General features: G+C 47.0%; 2 protein-coding genes across 3 annotated transcripts in view; one reads left to right on the top strand and one right to left on the bottom strand.

Annotated features, from left to right (window-relative positions):
- rbm41 (RNA binding motif protein 41) overlaps positions 1 to 20940 on the bottom strand; it is a 24441-nt gene extending 3501 nt beyond the window's left edge. Inside the window, exons 1-6 of the mRNA XM_085935459.1 lie at positions 20646 to 20940; positions 19617 to 19710; positions 9952 to 10014; positions 7550 to 7610; positions 3261 to 3340; positions 1986 to 2222 (exon numbers count right to left, since the gene is read on the bottom strand). Coding sequence (XP_085791585.1) covers positions 1986 to 2065 — 80 coding nt within the window. The 5' untranslated portion in view covers positions 2066 to 2222; positions 3261 to 3340; positions 7550 to 7610; ... (1 more) ...; positions 19617 to 19710; positions 20646 to 20940. The remainder of the gene's footprint in view (positions 1 to 1985; positions 2223 to 3260; positions 3341 to 7549; positions 7611 to 9951; positions 10015 to 19616; positions 19711 to 20645) is intronic.
- klf8 (Kruppel like factor 8) lies at positions 438 to 18947 on the top strand. 2 transcript variants are annotated; one of them, XM_085935462.1, is made up of 7 exons: positions 438 to 822; positions 8521 to 8679; positions 13197 to 13454; positions 13543 to 13780; positions 14633 to 14738; positions 15339 to 15478; positions 15677 to 18947. In XM_085935462.1, the coding sequence occupies exons 1-7, from the start codon at positions 796 to 798 to the stop codon at positions 15856 to 15858; spliced, it is 1110 nt and encodes a 369-aa protein (XP_085791588.1). In that variant the 5' UTR covers positions 438 to 795; the 3' UTR covers positions 15859 to 18947. The 2 variants fall into 2 exon arrangements, with proteins under 2 accessions (XP_085791588.1, XP_085791589.1); XM_085935463.1 differs by lacking the exon at positions 438 to 822 and adding an exon at positions 7175 to 8440.

Genomic DNA, 20940 nt, shown 5'->3' with positions numbered 1-20940 from the left:
AGATTTTGTCCAGCAGCACAGCTGTTAAATGTATTGTTATGCTGCAAAATGACACTCGTGCAGTTATAATAGATAGATCGATCCATCGATGGATCGATCGTCGCCTTGGCTGCCTGTCAAAGTTGGCTGGGGTGGGTGTCATATTTATCAGATGCTGCAAAGCCTCCGCGCGCGCCAAAGCAGCCCTCCCCGCCCAGCTCGAGTGTCCTCAATTTGCCTTCCTGATGACGTCACTAAGGTAACATGGGCGCTCTCCACGCATGATAGCGGCATGTGGAATATTTGAGGGGTGCGGGGGTGCGCCTGCACTTTAAATGCATTGTCAAATTCGGCCGTGCACTCGTGCAGCGCTTCGCCTCGCCTCGGTTGGGCTGGAGCTCCTCCGCAAAGGGCGCTTTCTGCGCAGCAAGTGAGTGACAGAGATGAGGGGTGGGGACGCAGGGTGGGGTCACAAGCAGGGAGAGGCGGAGGAGGAACAGGCAGAGAGAGAAAGCCCAGCCCTTCAATGCAAGGCAGGGAACGGCAAGAACCAGAGGCGCAACGCTTGGCTTGATTTATTCCCTTTTTTATTTTGGGGGTTGCAAAGACAACGACGCTGCGGACATGAACTGAACTGAACGGAAGAGGCACGCACCACCGTGCTGCTATACCCCGAATATCCACAGCACACCGCCCCCTTCCTCCTCCTTGTCCTCTCCCATAAGCCCTCCTTTCTCCCCTTTCCCCACATTACAGCTATACACACCCAACCCCCTCCCCACCTCCTCCTCCTCCACCCCCCTGCCCCTCCACGAGATGCACACGGAGAGCCGCCACAAAAAAGTAAGTGCACGTTCTATTTGACACATTGTGACGTTGTCGGTGCGGTGATGCGGCTCTTTCATAATGTGACTTGCTGGCGAAAACGGGCGAGGGGAGCAAAGGAAGCCGCGATCTGCAGCCTCACAGGACACCATCTTATTTTTTTTTTTTTAGACCCCCCCCCCCCCCCCCACCCCACGCGCATGCGCACAGATGAAGAGCCAGGTGCACTTCCGGCTGCCATTGCTGTTCATCCTTTGTTTATGAAGGTTAGGAGGGTACAAAATGAGTTCATTTGGAGAGGTGTGTGTGTAACTCTTGCCGAGGGCGCAGGTTGAATATGGGTTGATTATTTTACAGTAAACAAATTGCTGCACTGTGATTGACAGTGTTCTTGGTTATCAATATGCGTCTCGTGATTGACTGGAATCCGTTGCCAAATCTGGTTACTTGGGCTGCAAAGCCTTTGAAGTTTTCCTGTCTGGCTGCAGGCTAATGCTGCGTTCAAGACTGCTGGCAAATGGGAAAATGCAGACTTCTGGAATCTCCCAGCTTTCTCAAATGCAGCAGTCGGAATATTGGAAAGCACACAATTTTTGCCTGTGGTTTCTAGGAATTTGTTGCACAATGTATGTGCGTGTGTGTTAAGTACAAGATTAAAAACAAAAATCGCCAGATAATAAATGTGTAATAATGCAAACTACACTTGGCAAAAAATTGAGAAACCATAAACAAATGCCTTTCGCTAAAGTTACTTTATAATTGTAGTTTCAGTTGAGCATTTTTTAGAAACATTTTCATTGACAAAGATTTTTCAGTTGTTTTTTTCACTAACCATCATAACCTTGGCATGCATGCGTGTGTGTGTGTGTGTGTGTGTGTGTGTGTGTGTGTGTGTGAGAGAGAGAGAGAGAGAGAGAGAGAGAGAGAGAGAGAGAGAGAGAAGAGAAAGAGAAAGAGAAAGAGAGAGAGAGAGAGAGAGAGAGAGAGAGAGAGAGAGAGAGAGAGAGAGAGAGAGAGAGAGAGAGAGAGAGAGAGAGAGAGAGAGAGAGAGAGAGAGAGAGAGAGAGAGAGAGACCCAAAGGTAGTGGGACGATGCCCGTCTGTCAATCGTTAACAGAGCCGAACAAAGTTTGATCGGACTCCTGAGATTGTGTGTGCGTGGGTTTGTCTATCATACTCACATGTATCTCATAAACACATTTGTCATGGTGACATTGAGGGTGGCCGAGGGGATGAGGCGTCTCTGTGCAAAAGCGCACATCCCGCCTTTGCCGGCAAAGTGGGTACGCAGCTCTTTGGTGACGCCTCCAATTTTGCGGAATCTCCACGTGGAAGATCATTGGGGAAAAAAAAAAAGTCAACCTGGCAGTGTTCCACCTGCTAAGGTAGTAGCAGAGCTGGAACATGGCTTGAGTCCACTGCATTGTCATCAGCAGGTCGTCGCAACAGACAGTCCGTAAGAGAGAAGTGAAAAGAAGAGAAGAGAAGTGGCAGTTGGCCAAAATTCAGATCTGTCCGTTTCCTCTACTTTAATCTGACAGCTCACGACGGAAACATCAGAAGAGATACAGAAAGTCCATTTTGGGTTTTTCCCCCTTCTGGTCCATTTTGCAATAGATACTGGACTTTCTTGATAGTGTGTTCTTTGCAAAAGGTTGTGTGTGGAAGCTTCACGCGGAGAGAGCCTGACACAGGAGAAGCTCATTTGATGCGCTGGCTCAGTATTTTGGTATCAGGTGGCTTGAGCGGATGACCGCTTAGTCGGCCAGCTGGCTGCTTCTCCTTTGTGCGGGCGGGCGGGCGGGCGTGTGTGCTTAGCGTCGAGATAAACCAGCGCGAGGTAAGACCACGTGGTGTGAGGAATGGGCCGAGCGCTTTGGGGCCGGCCCGAGGGTCGGCGCTGGCGGGCGGCGGCGCGTTCGGGTCGCCGAGCGGCGACGTTGTCAGCGAGAATTAACGAGCGGCAGGTAGTCGGCGTGGCGTGGCAGAGGCAGGGAGCGAAAATGAATGTGCTGCGCTGCTGATAGTGGCCATGACCTGATATTCATGTCTTTATGTATTTGTTATCATCGATTTCTAAAGTGAACGGCACACGGACATAGCAATGGCGACAATACAAGGCAACGTAAACGCCCACAATGTCGTATCAAGGAAGATGTTTATTGAGTCAATAAACTGGATAGGAAGTTGGCTCATTTCCTGACGCTGCTGCAATGAGGACGTTATTCTCTTCATTTGATGCTCCGCCCTGCTTGAGCTTTATTTATAGATACACACACACACACACACACACACACACACACACACACACACACACACACACACACACACACACACACAACTTTCTAAACCCTTAGTCTCCTCCTGGATACCCCCCCCTCCCTCACCAATAAAAAATAATTTCGTAAATATAAACTGCAGACACCATGAATAAAGACAAACATCAAACAGCTTACCTTGTGGCGGTGTTTCACTTTAGAGGTCTGAGAGTTGGCCCTCAGTCTCCTCTTGGATCAAATCAGCTTCATGGCAATCACTGAAAAAAAGCACACATGCAATTGTTAGCTTGGCATGTAACTTGGCAAGTGCTGTGTTGTGTTGTGGTACTGCACAGTCTCCACTACGCCCTTAGTCTCCATTTGACCTCACTCTCCTCTCAGAACAAATGCATCTCCATACCAATCACAAAAAGGCTCATGTTAGCTTAGCACGTTGCATCAGCACGGTACTCCATAGTCTGGCCTTGGATAAAAGAGGTCTTGTGGATATGCCAAAAGGTCGTCCTGCTCATCTGGAATGAGTTCTTGGTGTTTTCATGAATGCTCTCAAATGTGTGCTTCTTTCACTTTCTCTTTGCTTGCGTCAACGCTCGCTGATAGCGCCGTGTACTCTGTGTCCTTCCACACAATGTTTGGGGAACCTTCTGACCACAGAAGCCGCTCAAGCGTGTCTGTTAGCGCTGTATGGATGTGTGTGTGTGTGTGTGTGTGTGTGTGTGTGTGTGTGTGTGTGTGTGTGTGTGTGTGTGTGTGTGTGTGTGTGCGCGGATAAGAGGGTGTGTAGGGAAGTGGCGGCCAGGCCAGCTTTGCGTCAGCAGGGTGTGGTGTGATAACAGGCAGGCGGCTTCTCGAGCTTGTCTCACTGCTCGCCAGATGGAGGACACACCCTGTGGGTGTTTCATTTCACTCTCATGTGCTCGTCTGTTTTTGGACGTAAAAGCCACCCCGCAGCCAACACATTGAAACATTGCATTTTATGCGAGAGGAGAATGAGGGCCGGAAAGTGGAGACTATGGAGCACGACAAGCGGGACTCCAATGGGAGGCAGATTACGATTGCCCTTAGAAATACCAAATATCCAACAAAGAGAATCCACCTTTTTGTTGCAATCGACGTTTACTTTAGTTTATTATTGCTCCCCTCCGACAACTCAAGTCTCATTTCCATCTCGCAATTTCCCTTTCTCCTATCTCACTGCGGTCCAGCATGTCAGAAGGACTTTTTAGGGCTGAACTTGACGTGAACCCGGAGCGTGCGGTCACTGTATTTTTACCCTCGTTACTCACGCACATTGTGCAAAAAAAAAAAAAAAAATAGAACACAAAAAAAGATCCTCTGCAATGTGATGTGCTGTGTGTCGTTTTTGGGTTTTTGCTGGGATGCCTCGGGGGAGGTCTCCGCCTTGGAGCAGCTCGTGGGAGCGGGCAGCCGCGTTACGAGCGCATATGTGTGGATCCTGCAGGGGGCATTTCTCCACCCCCCACCCCGAACACACACATGGTGAGGACCTGTGTGTTGCAGTGACAGCCAGCGAGTAGAGCGCTGACCCAGTTAGACTCGGCTGTCCCGCCTTCTTTCTCTCACGCTGTAAAGGGGGAAGCATGTAATAACGCTTAAGTGGAGCTATGCTAATATGCTAATCATCGTGCAAACATTAGCCAGTGACAATCCGTCTATCGTTGATGTCCATTCAGTTGCATTGGGGCCTTCCTTCCCTGTTCGTCTTGCTGTGACGGTGGCTGGAAAATAAAAGAATGTTAACAATGCATTGGCGTATCCTTTGAATGTATTGAAGAAGCTTTTGGCTGCCAAACTTGGACGTCGTTCTGAGCGTTTGACTGCGCTCCAATCCACTTTGCCGGACGACGCACCTCCGACGTGACTCCTCCCGATCTGGTAGCCGGCCGAGCGTTAACGCGTGGACGCGGTTCACGCTCGGCTGGCCTTTTAGCGGGTAAAAATAGCTTGTTAAAAAAGTGCCGGGGACAGAGACGCGTTTGAAGCCCTCGCCACAAATACTTCAGTCTCTCTTAAAATGTGATGGCGGGACTAAAAACGACGATAAGAAAAAGAAACACCTTGAATAGTTCCAGTGACTTTTCTTTTTTAGCCATGAAGAAAATGTTTGCAGTTTGCATCAGCTGAAATGATTAAAGGCCTCATTTGTTTTGTTTTAACATAGGTGCTAAAAGCGTCACAAATGAGATTGCCTGACTAAATGAAGCTCCTACCCTCACTTCTACAGAGTTCCTTGGCACAAGGATGCCACTAGATGGTGCCAAAGCTCTACATTTATATTAGAAAGGGCTTTGGGATGAGTAGAAAAACGGGTGCAAACATTTTTTTCCCCAAACACTTTGTTCACTGTCTCCTCAACCTTTATTTTCCCTTCATGGTCTTTTGGTTCTTGGTCGTCTCCTTGGCTAAGCAACCCCCACCCTCAATAACCCCCCCTCCCCGACTTCCTGTGTGGAGATCACAAGCTGACAGGGTCGCGCCCACCCCGCCCTTTTTTTTTTTTTCCTTCTAGTTCCTGGAACTCTGCACTCCCAGCCAGAGTGAGGCCCCTCCTCTCGCAGTCTAGTGGTCCTCATAAGGTCTTCCATGCTAACAGAACCCACCCCTAAACCCACCCCACCATAGCCTCCACCCTAACTGCCCCGTCCGAGTTGGATTTGCGGACGACTCTACTCTTGCCTTTTCTGAGTGGACCTGGTTGGAGTCCAGATGACTTCTTGATATTAGCGTGTTTTATTCCCCCCCCCCCCTCCCCCTCCATTCCACTGAATCCTGCCCGGTGGGGGTGCTCCAGATTAGGTCAAAACAAACCTTGAGGAATTATTGGCTAATCCTTCCTTGTACTTGCGGCCTCTCGGGCTGCATCACGTTAAGCCCGTCAAGGCCAAAAGACATTTTTGCGAATGTTGGTGAGACTTTTTTTGGAACACCATCTCGTCATTGGAACGAAAAGGGCTTTCAAACACATTGTTACACAAATGGTGGAGCAACACAGACAGATGATGTCATGATACTTGCAGGCATATATATATATTTTTTCTTCTATGCGTCAAAATCGCAGTTGCTCTGCACGCGGGGCTATTCTAAAGTCAATCTTTGGACAATTTAGCCCGTGGCTTAACAATAGAGCTTGTTTTCCCATTCTACGGGGCGCGGTTGCACCGTCCTTCCAGTTTCCCAAGCAGCCCCCCTGTTGTGTTTTCCTATTTGGTTTCACGACTTGGGCCCTGGACTCCCGGCTGTGTTCAGAATCTTGCTTGAGGTGCAGGGCGGGGGTGGGTAGATTCACAAGCGTTTTGAACTTAAGGAATGTTGATATTTTTTTGTTTCTTATTGTTACCAAGTTAAATGATTTGCCATAAGGACACCCAAAGTGTCACCTGTTATGCAACTGCTAACCAAAACAGCAGCAACGATGCTGGCAGTTAAACAGGTCTGAATGACAATCAAATCCAAATGGTATTTTGCCTGAAAGCCAATAACGATATAGATGACAAAGAAGTCTTTTTCATGAGCAAGAGAAGGTGCTGTCAATAAAAAGGATATGAAAAATGGATTCAAAGTATGCACTCCAAGTTCATCCCAAAAAGTCATATGGAATGTTTCAAAGTATTGATGTCATTGGTTTGTTGAAGGAAAGTGGACAAGTGCAAGGAGGCTTGCGTTGGTCAGCAGAGTGGGGGTGGGGGGAAGGTGTGGCATGGAGAGGCCTTTACCTTTGTTTGGAAGCACAGAGGGGGCTCTGTCCCTCTCACAATGGAACTGGAGGGCCACCAGCATGAGTGAGTGAGTGAGCGAGCGAGTGAGTTCATGCGTGCGTTTGGGAGGGCTGACGCAGACAGTCACACCCCGTAGCCAGCCGATCGGTCCGGGCCACACCTCAGTGTGGAATCCGCTACGACCGAGTCACATGACAAACACTCTTTGACGATAGATTGAGTCCGCCGAGGGAGGCCCGGCCGGGCTGGATTTCATGAGGCCAAAAAAGAAATCGCTCTGTGCAATGGAGGCATGTCAATCAGCCACCCCAAAAAGTTCTCAAGAAGCACAGGATGCTTCTCAAGACCCTTTTTGCGTAGTATCGGCTTGAATCATGATCAACGTCATTTTGTTGTTTTTTTCATCCTTACTGTATAGCAAAATAGCCAGCCTTCTGCTAAGCTAACCTGCTCTACACAATGACAAAATGGCATTTTCGCTATTGTGTGTGGGCGGAGCACGTTAGCCAACTTTGACTTTGGGCTCCAAAGTTTAGACGAGCTCCACGTCTCCATTACAATGCAGCTCGCATTTCAGCGCATCAATAATTGAATACACGCCGACTTGTTTTTACTTCCAGTGCTGTGGGACTCTCGTTAGCATTTGATGCGAGTTGAACTTTGGTTGAGACCGCTTTTATTTCGTCGCTTCTTCCACGCGTACGCGCGGCAGTGTCGCCGCCTTCTTACCGTTTTTGTTTGGCCTCAAAGAAGATGACATGGAATCCTTTGTAAGTTCCTCAGACACACCCTGAAAGAAGACATTTGTTCGGTCATTAACAATAAACGCCAAATCAACCCAGTGCTAAACAACATCCAAATAGTCCCAATTACAAAAAACGTGGAAATACTTTTGTGCCTGAGCTTTTTTCATCCAAACAAAAATGATTTATCAACATTTTCAGTTCCAAATAATGTCATTGACACATATTCCCGACGGCATGACCTGTTTAGGAATCAAAGTCGTCATTTAGCGAGTGACTTTGAAGTCGCTGTTGCCATGTCCTGTGACGATTGATATTGTGCTCATGCTAAATATGCCATAGGTCGTAGGATGGAACGTGGACCGTTTGAAAGCTCACGGAGGATTGTTTGTTTGTCTTGGTGAGCTGAGGGCTGGGGTTATGTACACTTCTTTACCTTTGTTTCAAATTACTTTTGGCCAGCTAGCTGACTGTGTTGCGCTCATTGGTTGATTGTGAGCTGGCATTTACTTTTGAACCGTCTTCTACGTCGTCGTGACCATTAGAGGAAGTTCTTTGAGGAAATGGTTTGTTTATCAGGAGTTGAGACTTATGTAAATGTGCGTGGACAGAAAAGGCCTGGCCAGCCACACCTCATTGTGTGTGCGCGTTTCCAGAAAAGGGTGTGTCCGCTTGCCTGGCTGAAAGGGAGGGAGGGGCGACTCCTCCCTGCTCCCCCCCTCCCAACCTCGCTCTCATTTTCTGGCTTGTTATTCCTCGCCGGCTCCTCATTCCCTCAGTGGAAGCTTGCACATTAGGCCTCCTTTTTTTTTTTTTTTTTTTTTCCCCCCTCTCTCTCCTTTGAAAAATATCCTTTCTCTCCCTTCATCAAAGTGAGGTACTAAATGTTCACGTCTTACCACCTCCTCAACTTTTCTACCTTCACCCCTGTCCATGACACTTTTCTTCTCCTTTCAGAGGAGGAGCGGTGCCCAGAAGAAGAAGAAGAAGCAGCCGCCGGTCGCTGCCCTGACGCAGGAGGCCGCGCCGCCCTCACCGGCCAAAGAGGAGGAAGAGGAGGCGTCAGACATGCCCTCAGTCCAGATCAAAGCTGAGCCAGAGGAGATGGAGTGCACGGTGAGGAGGAGGAGGAAGAAAGGGGGGGTGGGTCTATTTGAGGGGTAGTATAGAGTGCTTTAGCAATTAGCATCCAGCAATTAGCATGAAGCGGCTTTTAAAAATGGTCTGAAACCCCATTTTTGTCCCTTGCTTTTTAACCAGCGCGAGACTTTGAGTATTTGGAGGTTAGCATACAGCACGGATCGGTCGGTACACACTAGCCCATGTGGCCTCGCATCCGCCGACGAGGATGTAGCACATATAGCATCTACAGTAGAACTGAACATACAGCTGTTAGACTCCAGATCCTGCCGGCCACATCGGGCCCTGCGAGAGGGACCCCGACTTTATCATGGTACACGGCAAAAATGAGCTCAACGCCTTTGATCTCCCGAGTATCATCGAGCTGATAAGGTGTAGCAGTTAGCATCTCGAGGGTGGCAGCGTCTCGTAGACGCAGGCGGCGCTAGCCATTTGCGGTCAGCGTCCGACGATTGATATCCCCCAGTCAAGCGGATGGACAGCGAGTATCTGTTAGCCTTGAGGAATTAGCATGGAGTGGTTCGCATCCAGCAAATGGAATCGTGTGATTAGAATCTTGTGAATAGGGTGGACGGTAGCACTTAGTAGTGAAGTGGCTAGCATTGAGTAGATAGCAGGTTAGAGTTAGTGTCTGGCGATGAGAACCAGTCGCATCAAATGTGTGTGGGGACAGCACGTTTTGCCTTTCAAAGTTTGAGAACGAGAGATTGCCGGCCCAACCTGGAAAGTGCCGATGCTCGCTGGCGAGCGACGGTATGCGAGAATGCGGGATGAAGACAGACGCCCAGCCATGTTCTGATGGCCAGATAAGTACACAAGGAAGTCGGATGATGTTTGCGTCTCATCTTCATCCCAGTGAGGTTTTTTCCCCCCTCATCTTTTGCTGCTATACCTGAACTAGACAGACATGAGGTTGATATGACCACTTTTCGTGTTTAGCACTTCTCCCATCACAAAAGGTCAAAAGTTCATCTTGTGGAAACTATAATGAGACTTGGCGCATTTAGCCCCAAAGACAGACTTCCCTTTGTTCCAGGAAGCGTCAGAGCATAGCCATTTTTATCCAAGTAGTTCCCCAAGGCTCATCGCTCGGACCCTTTTTCACTTCACGTCGCAATCACATGACTCTGTCGAGGCTCACTTTGTCAGTGAACACATCATCTGATGACTAACAGTGAGGATGTTTGTTTTTAAGAGGGAGTTAAAATTGAAGCATATGTTGAGAGAAAGTTGCAACCAAATGCTCACCTCATCCTGTTGTTGCTGCAGTTTTATACTCCACAGTCTTGGTCATAATGTGTCCATCAACATCTGGGGATACACATTGAGATTAAGCCCACATGCTAACATGAATTGACCATTTTGTACCCTGGAGTATTCTACTCCACAGTTTTCAGTCTGCTGCTGCTGCTGCTGCACCCCTAAGTCTCCTCTTGGATACATAGCAAGTTTGGAGCAATTACTAGTGACCATACCATTTTTGTGAAGAAAATCCTAGCTATGCAGATTTGAACCTAGGCAGAGATTGGATCTGTACACAGTCCCATCTCGTCTTTGTTTTAGGGCCCCATTTTCTCACTGCCCTTTGTCTCCCCTTGGATAAAATTGGTCACCGGGCATCTGCGTCGTCGGGTTCAAAGTTCACCACCCGGACCTTGGATGGGTCGAAGCTCTTACTTTCTGCTCTAGCTCCATTCTTCTTCTAACATCACCTCGCCCTGAATAGGATGTCGAGGGGAGCGGCCGGACTGCGCTTCCGCTCGTTGTCGCTGTGGCAACCGCAGCGGCGGCGGGAGTTGCCCAAAAAGACTCCCAGACCCTCCTCCGTTCCCACCGCACCTCCCCCTGCCACCTTTTTCCACTTCAGCCAATAACACACACCCACATGCACACACACAAACACACACTGAATAGCTACCAGCATAGCAAACTGAATAGCTCTGTAATCTCTCTTTCTCTGCTATACACACTCGCACAAACAAGGCCTTGTGTGTGCGAGTCTGTGTGCACGTAAACAAGTCGGTTATCCTCTAGCAAGCAAGAGCAGTCATGCACGACGTTGGCAGCAATCTCTCTCTCTCTCTCACACACACACACACACACACACACACACACACACACACACACACACACACACACACACACACACACACACACACACACACACACACACACACACACACACACACACACACACACACACACACACACACGCGTGTACACGCGCACACGTGTTTGTCATGAGAGGTTAGCGGCCTCGCACTCCAGCCAGGAGGCTTTCTTGCTTGCGTGAGTGCGTGCGTGCGTGTGCGTGTGCGTGTGTGTGTGTGTGACTGCAAAAGGACACAAGTATGCACAATTTTGTCGGGGGTGGATGGGGGAGGGGGGCAGTGGGAAAGGCGCGGTAGCAAATGCGGCGACGCCTAAGCTGGTGCGGGCTGATGATGTCAACACTCGCATATGGTGCGTTCGAGACCAACGGGAGTTTTCAGAGCTCTGACGAGGAGAAGGCGCAGGGGAAAGACACCCCGGGTTCACTGCCATTGATTTGACCACTCCAGACACCAAATCAAGTGGCAGAGCAATTTTGGTGCAAAATACTGGTAAATTCTTGCTAACAAGTCCGGACATGCCACCGGCGGGGTCGCAGAGTTTAAACTGGGGTCCGGCAGTTTTGGCACAAGAAACCAGTTGACAAACCCAAACCCACATTTGTCAAGCGCTAACCTTAACGATGCCGACGGACAATAACAAAACGTTTGTCGCGTTTTTACAAATGACTGTGCAGTTTTTCTGCACGATGTTACTCCATTTTTTGCGCACACACTTGTACAACACATTGGAGGAGCCTGTGGCTGTTACACAGTTTTCTTCTTGTGCTACAAATTGAATGGGATTTTGCACCAAAAGTCAAAAGGTCTCAAAAAGTCCATTGAGTTCTTCTTTCCTCACTGCATGCTTTGAGGCTGAAGGCGGAGTCCATGACTTTTGCGGTGGGTGTCGCTAAGCAGCCGCCGCGTCAACAGCGTTAGCGTTGGGTTAGGTAACGTCAGGGTGCGGCTAGTGGGCTCGGCTAACAGGTGGGCGAGGCAGGCGGCGGCTAGGCGTACGCCAGGGAGAGACGGCCTGTTGGCATCTTTTGTGCTTTCTATCCAAGCCAGCTGTTGTTTTTGCTCACACTCTCTTTTTTTTTTTTTCCGATATCCGAGCGTAACGACCGTGCCGCTCAGCTGCACGTGTTGATGAAAATGAACAGTCGCGCAGTGTTTTTTTTTTTTTCCCCTCCCTCAATCCTCGGCCTATTGATTGGCGCCCCGAGCGAGAAAAACGCCAGCAAAAATGACAGGAAGTGAAAGCTAATGAGACGGCGCCATTGCCGTTGGTGACTAAAGTCAACCCATGATTATATAATCGAGTATACATCATTTATAATAGTAAAAGTCTCAATTAGAATAACATTAGAACATATTTCAAGTAAATGTCAAATCATGAAATGAATAAACAATACAATACATTGAAGTATCCTCAAGGGATCTTAAAGGGACGGACGGGAGCGTTAAAGGGCATCCTGCCTTCGCCGGGTTCCGTGTAAATCCGATCCATTCGCCATTTCTTTCCGTGGCCGGCTGGCCTGAATGAATTGTGAGGCGAGGACATAGTTGACCCACTTTCTGTAGCGCGCCACACAAAATGGCGGCAAAGCAAAAGCCACATGGGCGGGAAGGGTGTGGTTGGCGCAAGCGAGCGGGAAGACGTCGAGAAGGGAGGGAAGGAGGGAGAAAGGTGAGCGAGGACGGACGAGGGTGTTGCCGGGCGGGGTAGGCAAAGGAGTGCCACGACGCGGAGGCGGCTGATAGCTCCCCAGTTTCCATGGCGACGTGAGGCCCTTTTTTTCCCGCCCACTCTTCCCCCTTAGTCTCCTCTCACCGCCTCACCTCTTTGCTCTCCAATCGAAATGTTCAACTTAGCAAAAGGGGAGGACATTTTTGTGTGTGCCCGGCCTTCCGGTTGTCCCGCGTCACCCGATCTAAAAGGGTCAAATAGAGGCCTCGCCCTGGCCCTCGCCCAGAGCTGAGCCACGCTCAACTGAACTGGAGGGAGGCCAGCTTCTTCTTCTTGTGCTTCTTTTTCTCATCCACTTCCCCGCTCAGCCTGCTTTTTGGTTGCATCCCACACAGCGGCCCATTGTTTCCCCCCCCCGTCAACGACATGCGGGGAAAAGCAGGCCCTTGCTGGCCGGAAAAACTCTTAGTTAGCATTCAGCTCCTCGCCTAGGTTAAAAGTCACGACGTGTCGCGTTGTAAGAAAGTGTGACAAGAAATAATCAGGAAATACTTACGACCCGAAACGGGTAACGGTAGCAAAAAGTGGAACAGTACGAGAACAAAGTGATATTTTTTACGATAGATTGCGCGACATTCAGATCAAACAGTAAATTTTTTTCCCCCAAAAGTCCAATTTTCCCAAAATGTCGTTCTTTCCTCATCTATCAGGCCGACGTCGGAGACGAGCGTTCCCACCAAAGCGACCCCGACGCAAAGACAGACGCGCGGAGCTGCAAGACCGAGCCGTCCTCGCCGAGCCCGGCCGAGGACCAGACGGAACCGGTGGACCTGTCCCTCCACAAGCCTCGCTCGTCCTCGCTGCCCACCGTCAACGTGCCCGTCAACCCCGCGCCGGGAAGCGGCCTGGTACAGCCTGGACTCACGGTCACGCCCGTCACCTCCAGCGTACAGTCCATAGGATCCATGGTGAATAACACCTAGCCTAACTTTTAAAGCGCACGTCGACACTCGCTAGAACTGATGGGTGACGTACTTGCTCCTCCCCCATTCTCAGGTTTTATCGCCAGGCTCCATTTTGGCCACGCAGGGCGCGGGCGGCCAACAGATCTTGCACGTCATCCACACGATCCCATCAGTCAGCATGCCCAGCAAGGTGGGCCAGCTGCAGACTATCCCCGTGGTGGTGCAGTCCTTACCCTTGGTCTACACCGCCGTGCCCGCAGACAGCGTGGCCGCCACGGCGGCCATCACCGTGCCACTCATTGGCAGCGACGGACGGTCGGAAGGCTCAGGTCAGGAACGCCGATGCCTCTAATAGACTTCGAATAGAAGTCTAATAGTCTAATAGTCGAATAGAAGTAATAGAAGTTCTAAGAACTTATTGTGGCGCTAAAGAGTAGCTGGAGCCACCACTATATTTAGTTAGCTTCTTACTAGCTAACTTGTTGTCCGTGTTGAGGGAGTGTTCATTATATTCATATATTTCAGGAAAGATCTTATGGTGGGGAAGTGACGGTTAAGAATGCACGTTCTTTTTTTTTTTTTTTTTTTTTTTTTTTTTTTTTTTAAACGGCCGGTGTCCAAGAGGGAGTGGGCGGAATCATTGTCTCCAGAGAGGAAGAACATTTGGTTTTGCTGTGTGCGTGTCTCAGCACCAAATTGCACGCATCGCTCCTTTAGCGTGCCACACCCTTGATCCTTACCTCGCCTCCGTGCAGGGTGGACATTGTTTATCCTGCAGGGTGTAACGCTTCCACTCAACTTTACCCTTCCAGTTTACATCTACATAGTGTATACTTCAATTCTTCATATTTCACTTCATAGCAGCGTATGGAGTCACAACTACAAAGAAAGTCATGTAGCGTAAGCTCATGGAGGTTAAAAGAAGCTAGCGCAAGACACACAGAGTCATGTAGCAGGGCGAGCAGGGCAAAGCATAGTGAGGTCATGTAAAACTTAGAAAACATGAGCAAAGTAACATTGCATAAACCTAGCATAGCATAGCATGAGCTAATGTTATGTAAACAATGTAAACATCACGGTATAAACGTGCAGTGTAATGCCAACAGGGTAATGGAAATGTAGCGTAACATCACGTACGTTCAGTACGTTTTTGCATTATTGCCTGGTCTCGTTTTCCTCAGTTCGCATTAAGCCCGGCTCGACGTCTCCGGTGGAATATCACAGCGACGTCGAGAGCGGAACCGAGTCCGGATCGGCGTCAATCAGCGCCCAGAGCCTCGATGCAGGGTGAGCACACGCACCGCATTTATTATTATTAGCGCTACACGCAAATATGTATTTGACGCGTCGGTCCTGGAAGGTTTTTAATTAGTTTGAGTCAGGAAATAAGTCAGAGTGTCTTCTTCACACCTACGTGGGCGAGGCGTTGCGGTGTTAACGGAAAGTTAGGGTGTGGACCTGGGAGGTTAGCTGTTATCTGATGTGTGAGCGCAGCGTGTCTACGCCACACCTCATTTTCCAAGTCACTGACCTTCCTTTATAGAAGAACAAAAGGCGCTGGAATAGCTTAAGAGGTAGAACACTGTTTAAAACCAATAAAAAGATCGGACGGAATTGACAATTGCCTCTTCATGTAAAACACGAAATGTCCTCATAGAAACAAAGCATGTGCAAAAGAAAAAGAATCAAATACGAAGTGAATGAAAACAAAATAAACAAAAACAAATTACAAAAAGATGTATAAATTCCTAAAAAAAAACAAAAACAAACATTGTATCTCGGTTGTGACTTGAGTAGCTATTTGGCACCCCCTGGTGGCCTTCCAGACTCACTGCCTACCACAGGTTATAGTGTACAACATTTCAGTCTACTTCTGTTTGCCCTCAGGTCCATGTTGGACTTGGAGCCAGCGGACCCCGACTCCCCGGATGTCAAAAGGCGGCGGATCCACATGTGCGACTACGAAGGCTGCAAAAAAGTTTACACCAAGAGCTCGCACCTCAAAGCTCACCGACGGATACACACAGGTGAATAGGGAAATTCTGACCGCTACGTTGGAATTAGGAAGCGTGTAAACGAGGGAATTTGACAATGTTTATTTCAACCCTAGAATTTCAAAGTCCACTAGCTTAATGCTAACGAATATGTGAAATTGCCATAGAGCAGCTAACGGAAATGCTTGAAGAAAGTGCTGACATTTGATGGCCCTGCCCTGCCTTGTACAGGTGAGAAGCCTTACCATTGCACCTGGGAGGGCTGCACCTGGCGTTTTGCCCGCTCCGACGAGCTGACTCGGCATTTCCGCAAGCACACTGGCATCAAGCCCTTCCGCTGCACCGAGTGCGACCGCTCCTTCTCGCGCTCCGACCACCTGTCCTTGCACCGCCGCCGTCACGTCATGATGTGAACTCTTTTGGATTTATTTGGGCTTTTTTTTTTCTCCCATCGCCTTCAAAACAAACTTTACTACTTCAGTTCTCTGACTCATCTTCTGCAGGAGTACCAGGCATTCATGGAGGTTGGGGATTTTTTTTCCACTCATCCGTCCACCCAGACATTTTTTTCTTTTTTGGGCAGGAATGCATTGGGCAAGCTGTCTGGCTGCAGCACAAGTGCGGGATTTCATTTTTATGATCTAAAAGTAGAAGCCCGGACGAGACATTTTTTGTGCACGTCAATTGCAGGACTGCCCTCCCTACCTATTGAATGCATTTTTGAAGTTGTCATACTGTAGCACAGGAGATGACGTGTTTTGGGGTTTTTTTTGCCTTGGGTGCGGCATTTTTGGGGGGGGGGATCATAAAACTAGATGTTTGGACAACCAGGTCTCTCTTTTTTTCAATTTCCTAACACTGATAGATCCTTTTTTGTTGCATCACAGGAGTTGACCTTTTTATATCCTCGGGGGTGCGGTGTTTAATTTTTACGGTCTCAAAGTAGTTTCCTGAACAAGTCATCTTGTTATGGATTCCCCCCTTTTAATACATTTGTCAAGTTGTCTCGATGCACAGGGAAGGTTGGGCAGTTGGTGTTTCATTTTTCGATCTAAAAGTTGACACCCTGAATAGCACATTTTGCCAGTTTGAATGCAAATGCATACGATAGGAGACATGTCATTCTTGGGGTGCGGCATTTACTTTTAGATGATCCAATTTGTCGCAGCTTTTCGCAATAGTTCAGACCGACCGCCCAAGTCCAACTGCGTTAATGCATTTGTCAAAGTGGTTCACTGCAGCACAAGAACATTTTTAATCCATGAAGCGCGGCGTTTCATTTCTATGATAAAAAAATAGACGTCCGGACGACGCCGACGACATTTCTCATGAGTTTCATTACGGTCTTCATGGTGAGCAGTATAAATGGACACCTTCGGGGTGCGCTGTTTAATTTTGCCATCCAAAAGTCGAGCTTTGGGACACTCCTTATCAATTCAGGCGCGCTATGACAACTGTGAACTTTCTAAAGAATTTTCCCATCCCATTTTTTGTTGCACATCCTGCACACACTTTAACAACAACAAAAAACAGTATTTGCCTGTTATCGTTGAGGTTTGTCTATGTTTTTCCGACCTTTGTGGCAGAGTCTCGCTTTTGTCTTTTTGAACAATTTCTGGTCTTTGGTCATCTTTTAAACGCTGTGAAGTAGTGGTCGGCGGAAAAGTTCAAACTCTATCGCAGGGAAATACGGGAACTTTTACCCGACTTTGCCAAGTGGTCGCGCATGTTTCTTTTTTTCGTCTGCATGTTTTGCGACAAATACATCAGAATTTTTTTTTTTTTACTTAACGAGTGTGCATTCTGGGCACGTTGAGCTTGAACCGAAGTTGGGGATTATCGGGGAAAAACAAATTTTCAATATTGGGGAGGGGGGGGGGAGTAGCGATTTTAACAACAATTTGAAAACTAGGTCACAGGAGCGAAAATGCTACGTGAATTTCCGGTAGAATGAGACGAGCGACTACGTACAACTTTGACGCAAAAACCATCCGAACCCATTCTTGTTTGGAGGAATTTTTGTTTGCGCGTTTCCCGCCTTTTTTATTTGGTCTGACTACAACGAGAAAATGAAAAAAGCACATCTTTCTAGAAGAGTTTATGCATTATTTTGTAAACATTAAAAGGATAAAGACAACAACAACAAGAAAAAGAACAGAGTTGAAAAAAAATAATCCATGTACATAAATGTATATAATTAAAAAGTAAATGTAACGGGTGGAGTTCTATTTTTAACACTGACTAGATAATGTGAACCCCTTCCCTCTTTGCTCCCTCCCTCTCCTATGTTTTTTTTTTTTTACAACTTTTTTTGTAGTTTCTTACAAATGACAATAATAAGAATAATACTATTGGTCCCAGTTGTGTTGTGCATAATTGTGTTGCATGGAGAGTTGCCCTCTTGTTTTCAACTAGTGACGTTGGCGAGCATGTCGCCGTGTGTGTGCGTGTGTGTGCGTGCGTGCGAAACAGCTGGCTTTTTTGAGGATACAAATATGTTACTTATTAAAAAATAAAAGAGTTTGATATGATCACATCCGCACAAAACCTTTAAGGAAAGAAAAAAGTTCCACGTGGGTACCGATGTTTGTTTTAGCAACAGCAAGCTAGTGGTTAGCGCTTTGACGATTTTGTGTGCCAATTTGTCGATTTTTGTTTTGTTTCACATTTTCCTACAAAAACGTGAAATGAAACAAAAAAAAAACCACATGCTAAAATGCTAGCATGCAGCCACAAATGACAAAGCTATTTATTGCGGTGTGTTCAATCAACGCATTCATTTCTATTATTTTGAATTCTAGCCACCAAAAGCTAACAATTAGGGGTACTGATTCTGTGTTGATTTTGATGGGCTAATTAGCAATAAATGCTAACGTTTTAGAAACCAGGCTTGCCTTTTGCTATCAATTATCAGTCATATCACGCAAAAATCCCCAAAATAGACACGAACCATGTTTAGCTATACATGCTAACATATGTAGCTTCGATGAAACTATTTTGAACAATCAAATAGCGCCCAAAACCTTCTTTGTTTTAGCTGATCTTTTTTGGGGGGGTATTTAGCTAGCCTAACCTATTCTGTATGTTTGACAAACATATTTTAAAAATTAAAATTTGAATACCCACTTTTGGTTCCCGACTGCATACGAGTGCGTCTCACTCGCCACTTTTATCTTTGACTTTTTCTTAACACCTCCCTGATGAATGCAGTAATTTTTAGCGGGCCAGTACTCTTTATTTACTCAGTGCAATGCAGTTATTATGGTTATAATAATATTAATGAGAAGAATATTATCAGAATATTTTCTTTTGTATTTGTGTACAGAACAAAGAGATGTAAAGATGGACGAGGAAGGAAAAAAAGTAACGTGAGCTTTTTGATACTGTGATTCTACTCTGGTGTTTAAAAAGTATTTTGTTTTTCTCTTCTGTATACCTGTGATGATTACTCCTCATCCTCCTTCCTTCTTTTATAGAATAAACTTGTTTTTGGTGCAATTTACTTCCGGTGCATGTTTTTTTTGGAAGGATACTGGAAAAGTGAAGATGCGGGTGCAGTGAGATGCAAACGTCACTGGGAGGCGCTGTGCCCAAGGCAAATAAGATGTTTGAAGAGGGAGGGAGGGAGGGATGTTAAGGCATTAGTGGGAATTTTACTGAAGAAAAATAGCACTCTAATATCACAGCATCCCACTTCTAAAAACACAATCATGACAACATCATTAAATAAGATGATTTTTTTTTGCAGCTCTATCTTTCCTCCCATTAGTCAGTCCCAAAAACTTCATTGCCACCATCACGAGCAAACTGCTTTTAATGCTGTTTGACTGATGGGCGGGGCGGGACATGTTCTGACAAATGCTGCTGCTGAGTGACAGTGCATTTCACAGCCTCTCACCTGGAATGCACTTGCAACATCCAACTTCCTCCCCATACGTATTACATTATGCATGGGAAAAAGTCCAACTTCCTGTTCCAAGTTGATGAAGCCATCCAGGAAATAGACTTCCCCCACAAACGAGCTTATCTGAATAATTGTTGTGGATTCTGTATGCTTAACATCCTGCTATGTGAACCACTACTCTACCAATTGGACAGTTGAATGTCCTTTTGCTATTAAACATACAAAGGTGCGGTAGCTGGAGTACATTTAACTTCAATATGGACTTACCTGTGTTCCTCACCGCTGAGAATCAAAGTCGGCTACGGGAACCACTGCACCAACCAGTGGCCCAGCTCAATCCGATGTCATGTTGAAAATGGACCTGTGTGACCAAAGAAAGCATTGCAGGCGCTATTGCAGAATCCCGCTAACAGGCCCAAACAAGCGTTTGACGGTGAAAGCTTAGCAAAAAAACAAAAACAACAAATGAATCAGGGAACTAAGACTACAGAACATCACAGAAAAATATACCTACGTATATAGCGACACAAACCATATGATTTTTCTAAAATGGTTTGTTTCACCTCATACGTAATCCAGGTTAAGTGCATGTATTGATGCATGAGCGCAATACAAAAGGGAGCCTGCCTTCTTTGCACAAAAATGCTGAGCACATTACAACAACAGAATATGGCAATAAATGGTGAGGGCGTTGTCCTCGCGTGACCACAACGACCAGGTAAATCTGGCTGGAAAGACATTAGCACAAACACTCCAATTATGTCAGAGGGACTCCACCCTGTCTGTGTCATATTTTCATGACTTTTCTCACGATGACGATTCTCATCATCTGTTGCTCTTTTGTGTCATCGGCTAAGGAACGACATGTTTAACTTTCACCAATTTCCCAATCAACAAAATGTGTATTTACGCTTTCTCTTTTGTGTGGAGAGCATTTCAATTTGACATGCCCCCAAAACAAACCTCACTGTCACTTTCCCAACTAAAAGCACCTAAAAACTAACGAGATCTTATAGTCTTGTTATTTCTGGATGAACTTTCCCTTTTTTGAATGGACTTTTCTATGAAACTAAAGCAAAGGGTTAGTGTTAACCAAACTCCTTTGCAATTCTTTGCTCCCATAGAGCTTTAAAACCTCCTGAAAACAAGCTGCTAACTAACGTAGATCAACAATAGGCTTGCACAGATGGAACAATTCCGTAACCCTGTGACCCAGATGAGCTGTGCTGAACTGTATTTCAGTTGCCTTACACTTACTTTGTCACACTGGCTTGTGTCGTTGGTGGACTGACTCACCGGACGGACGAGCTGTCTGTCGGCTGAGGTTTGGAAGGAGAACCGAGGTCCTCAAACACGCCAGTAGTCTTTGAGTGAAAAGAACTTCTTCACACAAGATATCATCTTTCTCCAAGCGACCCTTCATGGCGTTTTACAAAGTCAAGTTAGACTTGGGATGCTGATTGGCGACGAAGCAGTTGCGCCTCTTCTTCTTCTTCTTCTTCTTCTTCTTCGTTGGTGTGTGTCACAAGTGTTCTTCTTCGTGTGGGCGGGCGCTTTGGAAAAATAAAAAGGAAGCAAATGGATCTACTCA

This window comes from Syngnathus leptorhynchus, chromosome 17 (genome assembly GCF_054491065.1).
Source record: "Syngnathus leptorhynchus isolate UIUO chromosome 17, UIUO_Slep, whole genome shotgun sequence".
Classification (NCBI taxonomy): Eukaryota; Metazoa; Chordata; class Actinopteri; order Syngnathiformes; family Syngnathidae; genus Syngnathus; species Syngnathus leptorhynchus.
Note: the sequence above shows the minus strand (reverse complement) of the source record. Positions and strands in the feature narration are given on the sequence as shown.